This window comes from Lepidochelys kempii, chromosome 13, assembly GCF_965140285.1.
Source record: "Lepidochelys kempii isolate rLepKem1 chromosome 13, rLepKem1.hap1, whole genome shotgun sequence".
NCBI lineage: Eukaryota > Metazoa > Chordata > Testudines > Cheloniidae > Lepidochelys > Lepidochelys kempii.
Genome location: NC_136392.1, coordinates 1,800,517 through 1,819,284, shown reverse-complemented (window position 1 = coordinate 1,819,284; position 18,768 = coordinate 1,800,517). Strand labels below are relative to the sequence as shown.

The window sequence follows — 18,768 nt, the reverse complement described above, 5'->3', positions numbered from 1 at the left end:
ACTTGGTTTTTCGTTACTGAAAACAGAAAATTTGTTGGATTTCATAGTTTCCCCCCCAAAATTTCCTGGATGTCAAAACATTGTTTTTCATTGGAAAAAAATGTTTTTTGACAGAATGTTTTCAGTCAGCTCTGTTCATTACTGTGTGTAATGGAGCTTTCAACTGCTTGGATGAAAGCCATTCTGGACCAGACGCAAAACCCACCGAAGGCAGCGGAAAATTTCCCAGTTGGCTCGTGTGTTACACGCAAACGCTGGCGTGGTGTATATGAGAGGCATGTAAGTGTAAAGTATTATTGTTACATCAGGTATTTCCGCTGAGTAAAAATTCTGCTGAGGGGCCACGGAAATAGATGACAAACCCCTTCTGCAACCTCTGCCTTTATCAGAGTGTTTTATTTTCCAACAACACAATAAAATGTGTGTTCCTCTTTCTAACATACTTTCGACTGGAGCACGTTGCACCGTGAATAAATAGCTTACAGCTGGTCGGAGCGAAAAGTGGATCGGGGGAGATGCGGGGCTGGGAGCCCTGTTCTGAGGAACTCACAATTCCAATGCGCCCTTTTCCCAGGATTTTCTCATCATTCCAAAATGTGCAGCAAGCTGGCAGGTCAGATGGTGCTAGTTCTCCTTCTCCCACCCCCCATCATTGCCAGCTGCTACACTGCATTAAAAAGGCAGCAACAGATACAGTAAATGTTTCCATGTGTTACTTATCCATGAAAAGAACAGGAGGACTTGTGGCACCTTAGAGACTAACCAATTTATTTGAGCATAAGCTTTCGTGAACTACAGCTCACTTCATCGGATGCATGCAGTGGAAAATACAGTGGGGAGATTTATATACACACAGAACATGAAAAAATGGGTGTTACCATACACACTGTAAGGAGAGTGATCACTTAAGATGAGCTATTACCAGCAGGAGAGCGGGGGGGGAGAAAAACTTTTGTAGTGATAATCAAGGTGGGCCATTTCCAGCAGTTAACAGGAACATCCGAGGAGCAGTGGGGTGTGGGGCTGGGGGATAAACATGGGGAAATAGTTTTACTTTGTGTAATGACTCAACCACTCCCAATCTCTATTCAAGCCTAAGTTAATTGTATCCAGTTTGCAAATTAATTCCAATTCAGCAATCTCTCGCTGGAGTCTGTTTTTGAAGTTTTTTTGTTGAAGAATTGCCACTTTTAGGTCTGCAATCGAGTGACCAGAGAGATTGAAGTGTTCTCCGACTGGTTTATGAATGTTATAATTCTTGACGTTTGATTTGTGTCCATTTATTCTTTTGCGTAGAGACTGTCCAGTTTGACCAGTGTACATGGCAGAGGGGCATTGCTGGCACATGATGGCATATATCACATTGGTGGATGTGCAGGTGAACGAGCCTCTGATCGTGTGACTGATGTGATTAGGCCCTGTGATGGTGTCCCCTGAATAGATATGTGGGCACAGTTGGCAACAGGCTTTGTTGCAAGGATAGGTTCCTGGGTTAGTGGTTCTGTTGTGTGGTGTGTGGTTGCTGGTGAGTATTTGCTTCAGGTTGGGGGGCTGTCTGTAAGCAAGGACTGGCCTGTCTCCTAAGATCTGTGAGAGTGATGGGTCGTCCTTCAGGATAGGTTGTAGATCCTTGACGATATGTTGGCCGTCATGTGCCAGCAATGCCCCTCTACCATGTACATTGGTCAAAGTCTGTGGAAGGGAAGCTCGTTTGCTTGGTTTTTCTTTCTGTTCAAATGCTCATGCTGCTCCTCTGTCTATCCAGTGCCCAGTGATCCAGACTGAGCAGGCAGGGGAGGAATTTCTTTGGAGACAAATCACATGTTTTTTACTCCTGGACAAACAGCTTTGGTAGCAGTGAATTGCTGGGGGGAGGAGAGAATCTGGAGCCCTCTCTGGGCATGAGGATGGGTGCGGTGCAGGCAAAGAGGAAAGGTGGGAGCCTGTTATCCATTCACAAGGCCAGGTGCTGCTCAGGGGAAAGAGGAACGTTGTCTTTTCGTATCAGTTGTTTCTTTCAGTGTCTCGTCCTCAGCGTCTCTACATGTAACGAACATCTGCTCCAAACAGCAGGAAGTTCTAGGAGAGAGATCATGATGTAAGCCACTGGCAAAGCCTTTCCTTTGGTCACAGAACAGCAGAGCCCACCTGCATTCGGCGGTAAATGCCGGGCTCTCTTTAATCAGGGAATATGTACTCTAGAGCAGCAAGCCGGTAAGCATGTGTGTATGGTGCACGCTGCAGGCCATGAAGAGTGTGAGTTGGCTTCACATCAGAGGGAAATCCATGTTTCTCCCCAGCTATTGTTCCCAAGTTTATATTTATTCAGCATTGTGTGAGCAGCTGTTTCTCTGTTTCTGTCATTGGCACTTTACTCCTTCGCCCTAGGCTGGACGTGCTGCAATAGTCACAGCACTGACAGTCTCATGCTGCTTTGCTTTGGAAGAGCTTTACAAACGTGCCTGGCCAACACCCAATGGACTCAGTTCCTTAACATGTTACATTTCCTCAGTTCCTCTCATGCTGAGGGATCCCAACTACTTCACAAGGTCTGGGCTCGATCCAAGCCCCGTTGAAATTAACAGGACTCCTTGCGCTGATTTCAGTGTGCATTGGCTTGAGCCCTGTATGTGCACCCAAAGCCACCAGAATGCAGCCACTGCTAACATGGGGGTGGGGACAGGGAAGGATGCCACCCAATAGAAAACCCACACATAGCACATCGCAAGACTTTGTGTTAGTGGTGGTGGGAATTTAGGGCCAAAAATCACAGCAAATCTCTGCTCTTTATAAATTTCTTTGGAGACAAATCACATGTTTTTTACTCCTGGACAAACAGCTTTGGTAGCAGTGAATTGCAGGGGGAGGAGAGAATCTGGAGCCCTCTCTGGGCATGAGGATGGGTGCGGTGCAGGCAAAGAGGAAAGGTGGGAGCCTGTTATCCATTCACAAGGCCAGGTGCTGCTCAGGGGAAAGAGGAGCGTTGTCTTTTCATATCTGTCGTTTCTTTCAGCGTCTTGTTTTTAAGGTCAGGCTTGACAAAGCCCTGGCTGGGATGATTTAGTTGGGGATTGGTCCTGCTTTGAGCAGGGGGTTGGACTAGAACCTCCTGAGGTCCCTTCCAATCCTGATATTCTATTCTATGATTGAGAGCTGTGTGAAATTTAAGACCAGATTTTCAGAAAACACAAAACCACATGTACATTTGCATGCTGACTCTGAACGTTCAGTTCTGGGATTGGTGTGCAACTATACTTGTGCAATTGTGAAAATCTGGACCCTGACGCTCAGGGCTGAGACCAGCTCAGTTCCTAAGTTCTTGTCTGAGAGACACTTCCCACCCCCGTCTGCCCACTCCCAGTAAATCCCAAGGAAATCCAGGGATGTACCTTGGGTAGACCGAGGGCTTTATATGAACCTGGGCACCCATGGAGTCTGTGTGTTGCTTGACCACTGACACTTGGACTCATGATCTATCCTGTCTGGGAACCTCTCATTCTCCTCCCTTAGTACAGACCAGCTTCTCCCTGCCAGCTAGCACCAACTAATCAGGGCGATTCCTGCCTGTTCCCCTGCCTGTGAACGGCACTGCTCCTCCTCACAGCACTTCCACCAAGCTGGGTGTCAGCTCAGAGACCCCTTCCTTCCCTCTCCCGCCCTACTCACCCCCCCGCAAGAGCTTCACTAGTGATGAAAAGGGTTTATTAGGCCACCTCGCCTTCCCCTGCCCTTCCCTGGGCCTATACTAAGGTATCCAGTGGTGGTTGCTCCAGGCATGGCTCACACCCTGCTCCTCACTCTGATCCGTCCTGCCGTTGGCATTAGTTGTTGCCCCAAATTATTGCCCAGGTGCCCCTTTGCCCAGCACAGGGGATTGTGTTCACTGACCTGGCGGGGCTGTATGACGAGGTTGGAGAGCTGGACGCGAGCCGGCAGTGGGAGAGGGAAGCCCTCCCTGAGTAGCGCTGCAAAATAAAACATTCATGAGAGCAATGGTGGGGCAGAACAATCAGAGTCGCTGTGGGGTTGTGCAGCGAACCGGGCACCATCGACTCACACCTGCCCAGCCCTGCCCCCATGTTAGCACCCTGCTCCCTGGGGGAAGGAGCTGGGAGCCCCCCCAGCAGCTGCCTAAGCGGGGGAGACTTCTCGCATGCCGCTCTGCCCCTGCACACACACACAGGCACTGGTCCCAGTGCTCTGGCCCTGCGAGCTGCAGAACGAGAAGCAGCACGTTAGGGAGACGGGATCTGGAAGGCATTACGACGTGCGCCGTTCACATTCTTTCCACTGTGTTCTCTTCTCTGCGTGTCACTGCTCCGAGATGGACTCTATTCAGCCCCCCACCCTGTGTGTGCAGCAGGCCCAGGATGCTGGTGGAAGCTCCGGGATCTAGGTCTCCTCTGCCCGCAGCAGCTTCTGCCCACTGTTGATAAGTGAGGTGTCAGGGCTCTGGTCTGATACAGATACCCTTGGACCCGCCAGCCCCTCACCGTTAATGCGCGGGATCAGGATGCTGGAGCCATAGAAGTTCATGAGTGCTTGCAGCAGCTGCACCTGGGGATGCAATGAAGAGTGTAACCCTCTGCGGCTGGCAGCAGAGGAGGTACTGGGAGAGGGGGTGGCTGTACGTTAGGGGGCCAGGAACTCAGGTAAGAATCTGCTTGAACCAAGGAGACGAAACACAGGGGCCGTCCTGGAAACTAACCGAGTCCAACAGACTGCAACATCCTGGGCTAGGGAAGCATCGACCCCGGGCCCACAGGCAGGCCCGGTGGGGGTGCACAGGCTCCTGGGTCTCAGGCGGCATGTCTATACTGCACGCTAAGCCTGGCTGGGCTGGGGGACTCAGTGTTTCCAAGCCCATGTTGAGCAACCGCACTGCCCTGTAACCCTGGGCTTGTGATTACTGCACTGGGGTCTCCCAGCTGGGCTAACGCATCCACACTGCTCTACGCAGACCGTCTGACTCAGGCCTGCAGCTTGACCTCCACCCACACTGCAAAATGACAGGGCTTTGACCCGAGCCCCCGAGGGGTCCCAGAAGGGGACCCAGTCCCCTAGCAGGGTCCCAGGACCCGGGTCCTGAGTGCTTGCTGATGGAAGGAGGGCTGAAACCTGAGTGCCAGCCTGGGCTGAGGGTGCAGTGTAGACCCACGCACGCACTCCTGGTGCTCAAGGGAGGAGGAAGGGATGGGCCTGCGGAAATTTCCCAGAAGCGCGGACCCAGCAGGTGGAGGAGGGGTGCAGCGTGGACATCACCTCACCGCTTCAGATCGGGCTAGAGTCTTCCTGCTGGCGAGCCCAGCTTGGGACCCCCGGTGGCTGGAAGGGAGTCACAGTGCACCAGCCACTGGCAACCCTACTTCCCGGGGGCAGGGTGGGGGGCACCTCTGAAGCGACGATGGAGTCCAGAGCGTCCTGGGAGATGAGACGAGCCCCGGCGGTGCAGCTCCTCTTGCACCCTGGCTGGAACTTACAGCTGCCCTGGCCCGGCGGCACCCCCACAGAATGGAGGCAGTGGGGCGCCATCTCCCCTCCCCCGGGAGCCCTCCCTTGGGGGCACACCCAGAGGTGTGAATCAAGCCCAGCAGCTCCTCCAAGCAGAGCCTGGGTGAAGTCCCTCCAAGGAGAACTCACAGAGAAAGGGCCGACATCCGAGTGCTTCAGTGACAGCTGCAGCCTGCAGAAAAACACGGAGACTTGGCACGTCCATCGCGCCCTCGCGCAGGGAGCTCTACTGTCAGGGCTCGGCCCCAGGAGGGGGCTCACGTCTGAACCCCACCCGCAGCCAGCCCGGCCTTTAAAGAGAGTGGAATGGCTGCCAAGCAGAGCGCTGCCGTCCCTCTGGGATAGCAGCCGGCACTGCAGTGCGGCCAGGAGCAGGCCCTGGGCAGTGATGGGCACGGCTGGCTTGGGTGCGGGGTGTGGTGCAGCCAAAGGCAGGCCCTGGGCAGTGATACTCGGGCACTGTGGGGAGGCCGGGGGCGGGCCCTGGGCAGGGATACTCGGGTGCTGTGGTGATACTCGGGTACTGTGGGGTGGCCGGGGGCACGCCCTGGGCAGTGATACTTGGGTACTGGGGGGCGGCCGGAGGCGGGCCCTGGGCAGTGATACTCAGGTGCTGTGGTGATACTCGGGTACTTTGGGGCGGCCGGAGGCAGGCCCTGGGCAGTGATACTCAGGTACTGTGGGACGGCCGGGGGCGGGCCCTTAGCAGGGATACTCGGGCACTGTGGTGATACTCGGGCACTGTGGGGCGGCCGGGGGCGGGCCCTGGGCAGTGATACTCGGGTGCTGTGGTGATACTCGGGTACTGTGGGGCGGCCGGAGGCAGGCCCTGGGCAGTGATACTCAGGTACTGTGGGACGGCCGGGGGCGGGCCCTGGGCAGGGATACTCGGGCACTGTGGGGCGGCCGGGGGAGGACCCTGGGCAGGGATACTCGGGCACTGTGGGGCGGCCGGGGGCGGGCCCTGGGCAGGGATACTCGGGCACTGTGGTGATACTCGGGCACTGTGGGGTGGCCGGGGGCGGGCCCTGGGCAGGGATACTCGGGTACTGTGGTGATACTCAGGTACTGTGGGGCGGCCGGGGGCGGGCCCTGGGCAGTGATACTCGGGCACTGTGGTGATACTCGGGCACTGTGGGGTGGCCGGGGGCGGGCCCTGGGCAGGGATACTCGGGTACTGTGGTGATACTCAGGTACTGTGGGGCGGCCGGGGGTGGGCCCTGGGCAGTGATACTCGGGTACTGTGGTGATACTCAGGTACTGTGGGGCGGCTGGGGGCGGGCCCTGGGCAGGGATACTCGGGTACTGTGGTGATACTCAGGTACTGTGGGGCGGCCAGGGGTGGGCCCTGGGCAGGGATACTCGGGTACTGTGGTGATACTCAGGTACTGTGGGGCGGCCGGGGGCGGGCCCTGGGCAGGGATACTCGGGCGCTGTGGTGATACTCGGGTACTGTGGGGCGGCCGGGGGTGGGCCCTGGGCAGGGATACTCAGGTACTGTGGGGCGGCCGGGGGTGGGCCCTGGGCAGGGATACTCGGGTACTGTGGTGATACTCAGGTACTGTGGGGCGGCCGGGGGTGGGCCCTGGGCAGGGATACTCGGGTGCTGTGGTGCGGCCGGGGCTGGCGGTGCACTGTGAATCTCAGTGTTGTGTTTGCTGTAATGCCCAGGCATGCTGGGAGGAGTGAAGGTCACATACCAGGGGAGCTGGGAGTTTGAATCCCACAGCTTTCATCCCAGCTTCGTCAATCCCCCGCCCTCTGCGACCCCTGGCCTTCACCGGCAGGTACAGGGCCAAATTCAGCTCAGATGCAAGCCAGTGCAACTGGCCTGTCGCCAATGTAGCTTACACAAGGGCTGCATTTACGCCATGGCCACAGCTAGCCCACTAGCCAGCGGGGAGTCTGGCAGCTCTGGGATGCTTCTCAGCCTCCTTCTCACCCTCTCCCTGCCCTCACCCCCAGAACGGAAACTCCGACACCTCCTGGGCCCTGCAGAAAGTTTAGCCGTATCCTCTGGCAGCGCCGTTCCCCAGGATCCACGCTGCTCTCAGAGATGCCCTGCTCTCTATCAAGCCTTTACGAGCCTCTTATGACCTGACGTTGGCTTAGCAGGGAAGGACAAAGGTTGAACTCCCCTCCACCCCCACCCCCACCCCCGACCCTCGCTGTGGCTCCTACCTGCCAAGCTCCAGGGTCCCACCTATCTGGGCAGAGGTCACCATAATTTTGACTGAAACGCTGCTGGTCTAGGAATAGGAGAAGTGAGGTCAGTTCCCGTGAGACTGGGACTGTGAATGCAAAGGCCTTTCCCTGGGATCGGGGAGCCAGGAGAGAGACCTGGCTCCTGCAGGGGAAGGGCTGGGCACAGCCTGCACTGTCATCTTGCTGACAGCACGGGGAGGAGACCAGAGCGGCTGTGCTGGGAAAGGCAGACAGGCAGGTTATGTGGGGGGTCCCTCTCCTCTCCTGCTGGAGGAATGCAGTAGGGTTGCTGCACTTGGCAAAGGGATGGGGCCCAGCTCATGGCCAATCCAGTCCCAGCCGATCCCAGCAGGAGTCAGCTCGCTAGAGGGGGAGACACAGGGATATGCGCTTAGGAGAGCTAGCAGCTATTCCAGGTCCATATGCCAGATCCCTCCTCTATCATCAGTAGGGCAACTGCACTAAGGTCTCTCCACCCAGGGCCAATATCCATAAGCCATGCCCAGACTTACCATGCTGAGGAGGAAGATGGGGACAAAGGAGGAGTTGGGTAGGATAACGTATGCTTGGATATCCACAACAGGTGTAAGCGACAAGTTCCCAGGCGCGATGGTCAGGAACGGAGCAGAAGAGGTTTTAATCCTGAGCTTCATCAGCTTGTCTGGGTACATCTTCTCCAGCTGGGGATGGAGCAGAGGAGAGCCAGTCAGCACCAGGGAAGGTGACGACAGATTTGCACAAGCTCGGTACCGTGATAAAGCAAAGTCCCTGAGAAATGGAATCTGATGCAGCCCTTAATCAAACAACACATCATGTTCCTCCTGTGACCATCGCCCCACCTCAACATTTCCAAACATGTCTTTCCTGAAGACCCCTTTCCTGAGGCCACCCCCAGCAAACCACGGTGCCCAGTCGTTTGTGTGTGGCAGGCCGGCAGCTGGCTCAGCACCGACGCTCTCTCAGGGGAGCAGGACACGTACCTGGGGAATGAAGGCTGAAAAAGTGGAGGTGTTCAAATGGAATTTAAACTCCTTCGGAATCTGTGGCAGGAGAAACACAAATGGTGCCGGAGGGTCAATTCAACAGAGCAATGACCTGCCGTATGGAATGACAAGTGGAAGAGCCGGAGGCAAAATCAGCCACCAAACCCACCTCCGCCATCCTCAATAACCTAAGCCTACTGCTGTGTAAAGCCGGGCCCGGTATGAACCTGGTACGTGACCTGGTCAGGCAGGGAAAGTGACGCTACACCTGAGGTGGGTTATTAGACTTTCCTGTCCGACCTAACTCCACTGGGAGTGGCATGTTTATGATAGGCCTGTCACACTGGAATTAAGACCTGCAGAGGTGACCACAGCTGATGCCCAGGGCCCCGTCTGAGAGTGAGAGAATTGCCTGCATTCATCCTGAGGGCGGTTGCAGCCCAAGGCCTGAAAGCGGATGGGCTCAGGGGTGCCATTAGCCCAGGAACTGTGACTAACCACCCCACCTCCTTCTCCAGCAGCCATAGCCCAGGGTTTGTGGGACGAGCTCTCAATCCCATGTCTGCCAGCAGCAAGGTGGGATCTGCCTCTAAGGGCGGGTCCCCGTGAGATCTTGCCTTTTACCCTGTCAGGGGATGACTGCAAACACCACATGTGGTGCCCGATGAGAGAGAAAACATCCCCCACTGACTTACCCCAGCACCCCTGCCCCTACCCATCTTGTACTCATATGGCCCTCACCACCAGAGTCCGAGCGCCATGCAGTCCTCAATGGGTTGATCTCACCCTCACCCCATGCAGTAGGGTGATTCAACCATTTCACAGATGGGCCGGAGAGACTCAGCGACATGCCCAAGGAAGCTTGTGGTTGAGATGGGAATGGAACCCAGGTCTCCTGAGTCCCACAACCCCTTACCATGGCATCAGTGATCTCAAAGAGCAGGACCCCGGCCTTGTGGTACACAAAGCCAGCTGTGTTGAAGAAGTAACTGGAGGCTGCGAAGTAAACCATGCGGTCATGATCCACGGGGAAGGCCAGTATGGGAGGAGCAAAGGGGACGGCAGAGCGATGGGCCAGGGAAAAAAATTCACCCTAGTGAGGAAGGAAAGAAAGAATGATGCCTGGGGGAGGGGAGAACAGGGGGAGCTGGAATTCACTTGGTTTTCACTGTCCCAGCTTGGGAGCAAAGCGTTCAGAGGAAGAAAATAAAAACCGGGTCTACCCACCGCTCTCCCCACCCTGCACTCACACCAGAGCATGTTAAAAATAACCCGGGACTGGATCAATATAAAGAATGCTAATGTTTTGGAATGGCCTGGAGCTTGTCATGGGAAGGAGCTCAAGTGCCCTGTACATGACACGAGAGAGGGGTGGATTGCATTTTACTCATTTTACCCATTTTTAGCTGCAGCTAAGTCACTGGAGGCACAGAGAGGTTAAGTGACTCGCCAATGGTCACAATTCCACACTGAGAGTCAGTGGCAGATCTGGGAACAGAATCAATGAGGCCTGAGTTTCAGCCCCTAGCTCCTAGGATGCTCTGGCACCTGGTAGTTGATGCTCCAGGCCCTCGGTAGGCAGAAATGCTAATGGAACGTACATATATTCTTCACTGATCCCCCCAGGGTTGTGTGTGTCCCTCAGTTCCCATCTCACCTTCAGATTCACATCCAGAGATTGGGCTGTTGCCGCGGGAGGTGCAACCAGGGAGTAATCAATCCCAGCCACCTTGTCTATCTTTGCTGTGACTACAGAACAGGAGAGACACAAAACCGATGGGCTGAGATGCCAGTGGAAATCACTGGGGGGTGAGCTGTTCCCTCTCTCTAGCTGGGACTCACAGAGCAGCAAGCCAGTGAGGAGTTACCAGTGGCATGGGGAGTTAGGGAGCCAGGTTTATTCTCCCTCAGCTCAGTTCAGAGCAAAGAGACAGGGTTTTTCTGTAGCTACCAGCTCTGGGAACTAGCCCTCAGCCGGGAGAGTCAAGCTGGGTCCTTTCTGCTAAGGACACCTGCAGTCCCAACCTCTGGGGAGCCCTGGGCCTGGTCCCGCCATGCTCCCCAGAGGGAGGGGAGGAGGCAGGGCTTTGCACCCTCCTGTCCTGAGAGCAGCTGACTACATACAGAGGGGGACAGCCTCCACCAGGCAGCTCACACGGTCCCTTTGGGGTGATGTGGTGCCCCATGGCCCTCATTGTGGGCCAGAGGCTAAATGCGGGGTGAAAAACAGTGTCCCATGGCATGTGCCTGGCCTGGGGGAAAGACTTGTAAAAATCCAAAGCCATCATCGTGTTGTACCTGGCAGAGTCTGGAGATAGGGCTGCAGCTTGGTGGTGACAGAGCTGGTCACTGCTTCGCAGACCTGTGGAAAACAGAGGTGACCCCTTGGTGACTGACCAGCAGCTCTGTCTGAGTCACACACTGAGTGGCAAGTCCTCAAACCGCCTCTCAGTTTCTGCAATGCTGCACAACTTTTTTACTTATGCAAAAGCCTGTGTTTGCACACGCAAGTGACATTTCTGCCTGCAAATGAGGCAGTGGTCTGGCTGACTGCCCAACATGCATGCATCGTGCGTGTGGGGGGGGGAAGAGAGGGGGGCTGTGTGCGCAAATATTTGCTCATGCAAACAACTCCAAGCACAGCCTAGTGGCTCAGTTGAGCTCCTTTGAAAAGGGTCTCACTTGTGACCCAAGTCCCAGTTCTATGTTCTAGACTGGACATGTTGGAGAATATGTACGTGGAATCCAACCTGCTTTGGATGAGCTCTGATCACTGGACCTCTATGTCCAAAGCTCCACCATGCAGACTGGAAGTTTGGCTGTTCACCAAATGCAGCACTCATGCCCCAGGCAGCACATGGGGGACGGGGGTGTCTTTAACTTACTGCTCCTGGGTAAGCCAGGCTGGGTAGCCAAGTTTTTAACCTACCCAGGCAACCAGAAAGGGCTAATTCAGCCTTGCCTGGGGAGGGGGAGAGAAACAGCTCGATGGAGTGGGATGATAAAACCCAAAGGGCTCTGTGCTCTCAGCGACAGCACGCTATTGACTCTCCTCGCCCAGCTCCAGGGGCTCGGCAGAAATGCCACTTCGGTGTTACTGGGAGACTGAACCAGCGTGTACAGCATGGTTGGAAATGGACTGCAGGGAATAACCCTGCCAATGCACTAGAATACCTGCTGGGGATCTTCTCCAGTCCCGTTTCCCGTAAGGACCCAGAAACCGCCCCGCTGGATCGGACCATTGGTCTTTCCAGTCTAGCCTCTGGCCTGCAGCAGTGGCCAAGAGCAATAGCCAGTGCTTCACAAGACAGGGGCATGGTAACCAGAAAACAAAGAGCTGAGCACAAGGGGGGAATTCCCTCGAGAGGTAGGAGGCAGGAGCTGTCCGGTTACTATTCTAGTCCACGGGTCCCCGTTATCCATCATGTGGTCAGCTCACGCTCACGCCTGTTAGTTGTCAAACCAGTTCTTTTCCCTCCTCTCTGCTGTACAGCTTGTGAACGGGAAGGTGTGTTCCTTCCCCCCGCTATGCAGAGACAGGACACATCCACGCAGGGCCCTGGAGTGCCAAACCCTGGCCTGAGACTGATGGGGAAATGGGAAAGGTTTGTTGGGGGCTGAGTCATATAACAGCCCTTGTGCATGCACATACCCTCCTGGTGCACAGAGTGTCAAGGGGGAGCCAGCCCAGCGGAGCGTGGGAAGGGGAGAGAGGTCAAGCAGCGGAGGTTCAGCTCTGCAGGGTGTGGGCAAGTCCCTGAGACGGACAGGGAGCTGGGGGGTGCAGGGAGTTAGGGTGAGAGACGGGATGCACCCCCTGTTCTAAGGAGGGGAAACAAAGCATCTCCGTGACTTCCTTGGGACAGGCATGAGCAGATTAACCAGGGAACATGGGAACCGGTGCTATAGAGCAGGGGGGCTAGGCCTCTGCCTACGGGAAGTTTCTGGCATGTGGTGATGGGGACCCTGACGTGCTGCAAAAGGAGCAGGAGGGGAGTTACTGAGAGATTCTCACCCCGTCTCCAAGGTTCCCCAGCAGTGTCCCCTCCAGAGAGGCAGGAGACAAAAGCCTTAAACAGAAGCACCTCTCTGATTGGCCCGGGCTTTGCTTCGAATGCCAGCCCATCTGCTCCAAGGGCTTCCAGATGGCCCTTAAAAAGCCACTAGATGGCACTAAAAGTAGCTCAATACAATCAGTCCAGCATTTTAAATCTATTGTATAAATGGACTTTTCCCTGTTCTCCAACTGCCTCCTTCCTGAATGAGGTTCACATCAAGAGCTGTAGCAAGTCGGGCCAGTTAGCCATGTAGCAATTATTTCTAACAGCTTGTTTCCACGTCTTGGTGCAGGTTTCCTGAGGGTAGGCTATTGTACTGTGCTGTAGGTACCCGGGTGTTGCCACTGCGCCCCATTAAAATAAGCCAGTAAATGACTGTAAATCCAGCAATGAGAATTTCTACCCCAAAGCTCCTAAAAATCTCTACGAGTGACAGGCCGTTGAAAGCCTCGCTCTAAGTGGGCTCTGTCTTTTGATCTGAGCTTGGCTGAGGCATGCGATCTAATTAACGACCCCGGGAAAAGAAAAGTCTTTGTTAATTGAGACCAATGATATTAGGCATCGGCAAATGTTGCAAGTTTAGAATTCCGTAAGAACTGTGCACTGCCGAGGTGACTGCAGTTTATGTGTTTTTCACGATACTTTGCAGCACTGATCTGTGTACCGCACACCTCTCCCCAAGAACTCGAGCTCCAGGACACCCCCCGCGCCCCGAGCTCTTGCCTGAGAGCAAGAGCGTGTGGACACAGGCCATTTGGAAATCATGTCAGTGCCGCAGGAGAGCTGGACAGTGGACGAGGGGTCACTATCAAGAGTTGGTATTCTGTGCTCCTAGCATATCGTACCTTGCCTTCCATGGTCCTCCTGAAGCTGGACTCAATCTTCTTGTGAAAGAGATTGTACAGCCAGCTATGGAGAAAAACACAGTGCGATCAAGTCATGCTCCTGCCCATGGGAGGATATCGGAGGAGCGTTTCCTTGGAAAGGGGCGACACTAGAGAGGTGTGTGACCGCTGGGCATGTTGTCCCAGGATGGTTTGGATTGAAATCTTTGGTTGCTTTGCTTTGTTTTAATACAATGGCTGCATTTGCAGATAAGCTTGCAAAATGTGCACACCCAAATTTAGAGATGGGCTGAAAACATGTCTCCTAAAGGGACAACACCGTGGGCCAAATTCAGACCTGGTGCAAGATAATTCATTAGCTCATGATTTGGTTCTGTATGTTTATTTATTAAATTCGTCTTTCACCAACCAATCTCCTGGGCAGTATCAGAGCTTTTCCTTAATTAGCCTCTCTGTGCAGCTACAGGGCCTCTGGGCCAATTACTTCAGGACTCAGTTTACCCCGCTAGCATTTTGTGAAGGAAGGCAGAATTGGAAGGGCCGGCAGTGCTGCTTACAGACCTGTGGGTGCAGCAGAGAGGGGCTGAAGGTAACTTATATCCCTGGAGGCCCTTGTAGAAGATGGGCTAATCAACATGACCCCCAAGCCATGACAATTAAGGGCAGTTACATACCCAAACCTGCCAGAAATGTGCACCCGAACGTTGGAGATGTGGGTTCCACACTCCGAGGTGGTAATGGTGGGTCTCCCAGAGGCGTCGCTGCCCAGCTTCAGACCAACAGAGATAGAGAGACCCTCAACCTTCAGGTCAAATGAACCACTGTCCCTGCTAATGGGAAAGGAAGAAGCAGAAGAGATTGCATTTGCAGGCAGGGGCTCTCCTAAAACCCCTGCACACGCCATATGCTGGTGGAAAGGGCTTGTATGTTAATCCCTGGAGCACTGATTATTCACGAGGAACATCCCTGAGGCTGGAGCAATATTCGGGATACACAGTCACCCTGCGGTTTCCTTTGTCCATCATTATAGCAGGAATTAGAGAGTGGGAAATAACCTGTAAGGCCATTGGTTCCATGCCCAGGATGGAGGCTCACTGCAGGATATTCTCCAGTGCTTCTGACTAACCAGCTCAGAGCATCAGCTCGGGGCTGCCCCATGTCACCTACTAGCTATTTCTAAAGAGGCAGTGGGGGAGAACACAGCAAGAAATTCCCTCCACACTCATCCCCATGGCTCTTCCCCCTGGAGCCACGCGACCGAGCCCCTCGACGGATCACCCAGGGCTGAAGTGCAAAGGCCAGGCTATGTCAGAGGCCAGAGCCTACGAGGGCTTTAGGAGTGACTCTGGAGGAGATCCAGAGAAGAACACAGCCCCCTGCCCAGCACTGCGAGAATGCTGCCCTCCGGAAATGAGAAGCTGGGCTTGGGTACTGCCCTCCAACCATCACTGTGAATACTCACGCCAGGGAGACAGGCCCTATGGGTGACCCCCACCCATGGGTGGGTGTTGGGGCCTGCCTCTCTGTGGATGATGGACCTGATCCTTCTCTCGCTTACGCTAGTGTAAATCCGGAGTAACCCCACTGATGTCAATGAGGCAGCACTGGTGTAAAACTAGTATGAGAGGAGAATCAGCCCCCTACACGTGGGAAACAAGTTAGTGGGGCAGGAAATGACAAGGAGAAACAAGTGTGTGTGTGTATAGGTGCGCGCAGGGGGTCGGGGAGGGGAGATAAAAGAGATGGGGCCGTTTTGGGACACAAAGGGTGCACAGAGCCGGACGGCGCTTACAGAAATCTCTTCTTCACCTTCCACTTCCCCGTCAGCTGGGCAAAGGCGTTGGCAATGGAGACCTTCAGGCCCACGTTGGGGATCAGGGCAATTTGCGAACTCGGCAACTGGAAACTGCGAAGGTTCAGACTGCAAGAGAGAGAAATTCTATCAGCAGAAAACCAGAGCTTCCCCGGGAAAACCCTGAGCACAGGCCTCCGTGTCCCCACAGCCACCAGCACTGCTGGTTGCACGGGGTCGAGGACCGAGCAGGTCAGGGTGAACAAACTCCTTTCCTCCCTTGCGAGTGACCCCTCCCAGACAGACTGAGGCACAAGAAGGGGCTGTACCCCTGGGGCTACGCCCCCTTCTGTGAACACAACGCTCTGCCGGCCACCCGCCGTTCTCTCAGCGTAGCAAGGTGACCTCGCTCCTGGGAGAGAGCCACAAAGTGCTTTTGCCATCACAGGAACCTGCTTGTGTCAGACGGGCTGGAGGTGGGGGTGGGCTTATTCGCGGTCTCCTGAAAGGAGAGGTCATCCCAGCAGCGCTGGGAGCTCTAGTCAGTGGGCTCTGCTCCCCGGGGAAGGGCTAGCTGTGGAATCAGGCACGGACAAACTGGACTGGGGGTACGTTTTCTTTTTGGCAAAACCCATTTGGTCTGATTTTGCACAAACACCATCCCAACCTTGAGTGCCTGGGCTCCAAGTCACATATTACCTGGCTCCGGCTGGGAGGTTTGGATAAATGGGTTTGGCAGAACCACAGCAATTCACTTTCCATCAGGAGCTCTTGCTCCACCTTATTGAACCCTCTTGCACCTGGCTCTCCGGCGGGAGAGGAATGGCCCCCAGGGACATGCCCCACCCTGGGAAGGACTCTGCCCCGCAGCTTGCACTCAGAGCTCGTACTGGGGGCGGGGGACGGCTGCACGTGGAAGCCCCAAGGTCTCACCTGTAGAATGTGTAGCGCACCTTCCCTAAGATCTTGACTTTAAAGGACCCCGAGAAGTCTGGCAGCTTCAGCTTGGCTAATTCCTTCTGCAGGGCAGTGATGCCCTCCTGACGAGCTGCAGGGACACAAAGCGCACGTCACAGGCTGGCCCTTTGCGAGCCAGCTGGATACAGCCCTGGTATATTTGCCATCACACGAGGAAAGTGTCAAAAGGAACAACCAGTTAGTAACTTACCTGCTGATTCAGTAAGTGAAGGGAGCTGGTTTCCATCTCACGTGTGATTATTAGTGCGAAGCCTCAGATTGCGAGAAAGAACCCTAACATTACAGCCTGGGCTGCGCTAAGTGACATTGATTAACCTGGGCCCATGGGGGAAGGCAGCAGCAAGGTGGACAATTGGCACAGGGCAGGCTGCACGGCTGCCCAGGGGAAGGGAATCCAGGAAGTGGGCTGCATGCCAAAACGTGCATGAATTCCAGCTCCTAATGGATGCTAGTGAGCCTCATTCTTCACAGCCCTGTACTCTGGACAGTCATTTACACCAGTGCAGAGCAGGGGGACGCTGGTGTCAAAGAGGCCCCAGATCTGAGTGCTCGTGCACGGCACTCACTTTGACAGTGCAGAGCAGGGGAACGCTGGTGTCAAAGAGGCCCCAGATCTGAGTGCTCACACACGGCACTCACTTTGACGGTGCAGAGCAGGGGAACGCTGGTGTCAAAGAGGCCCCAGATCTGAGTGCTCGCACACGGCACTCACTTTGACAGTGCAGAGCACTGCACAAGGCACAGCCGAGCCGGGTAGGATGGGCCCAGGGTTCTCCTGAGATCAGCCCAGGTGTGTGTCCACTGCAACCGGAGGTGGGACGGCTGCTTGCTCTAGCTTGAATTTAGCTAGTGCGGCGAAAAGCAGCAGCGAAGTGCGGCCGCATGGCCCTGGCATGGGTTAGCAACATGAGCATGTACCCAGGCTTTCCGGCGGGCTTGTACAGCCTGCACCAGGCTCCGTGCCGGCGTGTGCTATTTCTAGTCACGTGACCTAGACGAAAGCTAGTGCGAGCTGCAATCACCCCTCTGACTGCAGTGTAGACAGCCCCCGGCTCTAGCTGGGAGGGAAAGGCACTTCCCGCTCTCCAGATAGCTCTTGGGGGGTGGGGAGGGAGGAACTGCGTCTCGTTCAATCCATAACAGGGCTGCATAAGAGCTTGTTCTGTGATTTCACTTCAGTGACGGACTCATCTCAGCCTGGGAGCTCATTGACCTGGGTGAGTCTCTCTGCTCTTCGGGAGCTGGTGTCATGCACTGAAGGAGCGAGACACCTCGCCAGCTAACCAGCCCCATGCGCTGCCAGGATGGGAAGTACACGGGGCAAGAGCTGGGGGCCAAAGGGAGACAGGGAGGGGTCCCCAGCCCCAAAGATCCCTCCAAGCCGGGTTGCAGAGCGCACTCACTTTCCGCCACACGCAGAGAGAATGCAGGGAGGATGCTGCCCATGTAACCACCATGCACCCCACAGAGAAGATGCTTGGAGAGATGCAAGTTCCGAGTGCCCTAATGGGGTTGCCAGGTTTCCTTCCCCGCCTTCACAGGGAGACATTGCCATGAAAAGGCCCATTCCAGAGACTGCCCCAGAAAGGGAACAGGCCACTCCACACGGTCCTGGGACCCATCCTCACAGCCGTGACTAGCACCTGCATGTCATGTCCATCCCACTGGCCGACTGGTTCCTATTGTACTCCCCTTACAATGCATTTTGGGTAGCTGCCCACCTGGCCCCCCTCGCCAGGCTCGGTGTGAGACAGACACAAATTAGACTGGGAACCTACCGTAGTCCAGGCCTTTAACAGTGATTCTGGCCACAAAGCCGGGGTTAGTGGCCCTGGTGAGCACCATGCAGATGGCCAGCACCGAGGCAGCCAGGGCCAGGTGACGCGTTGCCATCCTTACAGGAGTGCGGAGGTACCGTCCAGCCACCAAGATGTGCTGAGCTGGCTGCTGGCCGATGCTCCCCTCCGATCCTGCTGCTATAACCGGCGTGTTTATAGCAGGGTGGAAAAGGGAACTGATAATGGGTGCCAAGAAAGCAGGAAGTTGCTTTCACATTCCTCTGGGGGCCGTCCCCACTTGCACAATTCTCAGCCATGTCCTACTCTAGGTTCCTCCTCTTGGGGCTGGGGCTGGGCCACACCCCAGGGGACAAGGCTGCTCGGGGCACTTGTGCTTTCTGCTTCCTGGCCTGGGGCTCGCTCACTCCTCACTTTGAGAGTTGCTGCTGGGCTCTTGCAGTGTGGGTGAGGCCCGGCTCCACGAACAGACACCTGCTGACAGCAGCCCTGCAAGCCACAGGAATGCAGCTGGAAGAGTCTCCATGGATACCAGGGTGGGTTGGGGGAAAGGAGAGGCAAGGACTTTGCCTTCAGCGCCGTGCCAACCTCAAATGCCTC

General features: G+C 55.4%; 1 protein-coding gene across 2 annotated transcripts; it reads right to left on the bottom strand.

Moving 5' to 3' along the window:
* Positions 1–756: 756 nt before the first annotated feature.
* LOC140896905 (bactericidal permeability-increasing protein) lies at positions 757–18,471 on the bottom strand. 2 transcript variants are annotated; one of them, XM_073309000.2, is made up of 15 exons: positions 18,151–18,465; positions 16,328–16,442; positions 15,395–15,523; positions 14,277–14,432; positions 13,603–13,666; positions 10,998–11,061; positions 10,357–10,448; positions 9,616–9,792; positions 8,697–8,756; positions 8,229–8,396; positions 7,693–7,760; positions 5,641–5,683; positions 4,494–4,557; positions 3,889–3,965; positions 757–2,079 (listed from the first exon to the last, which is right to left on the bottom strand). In XM_073309000.2, the coding sequence occupies exons 1-15, from the start codon at positions 18,263–18,265 to the stop codon at positions 2,041–2,043; spliced, it is 1,431 nt and encodes a 476-aa protein (XP_073165101.1). In that variant the 5' UTR covers positions 18,266–18,465; the 3' UTR covers positions 757–2,040. The 2 variants fall into 2 exon arrangements, with proteins under 2 accessions (XP_073165101.1, XP_073165102.1); XM_073309001.2 differs by lacking the exons at positions 757–2,079; positions 7,693–7,760 and having other exon boundaries at positions 18,151–18,471.
* Between the last annotated feature and the right edge of the window lie 297 nt (positions 18,472–18,768).

Bases quoted from the DNA above. Each gene is read 5' to 3' on its own strand.
- LOC140896905 (XM_073309000.2), bottom strand. From the start codon at position 18,265: ATGGCAACGCGTCACCTGGCCCTGGCTGCCTCGGTGCTGGCCATCTGC. The intron at 7,761-8,228 runs GTAAGTCTGGGC...TCCTATTCCTAG, and splicing joins CCATCTTCCTCCTCAGCATG to ACCAGCAGCGTTTCAGTCAA. The intron at 5,684-7,692 runs GTAGGAGCCACA...GTTTTTCTGCAG, and splicing joins GGGACCCTGGAGCTTGGCAG to GCTGCAGCTGTCACTGAAGC.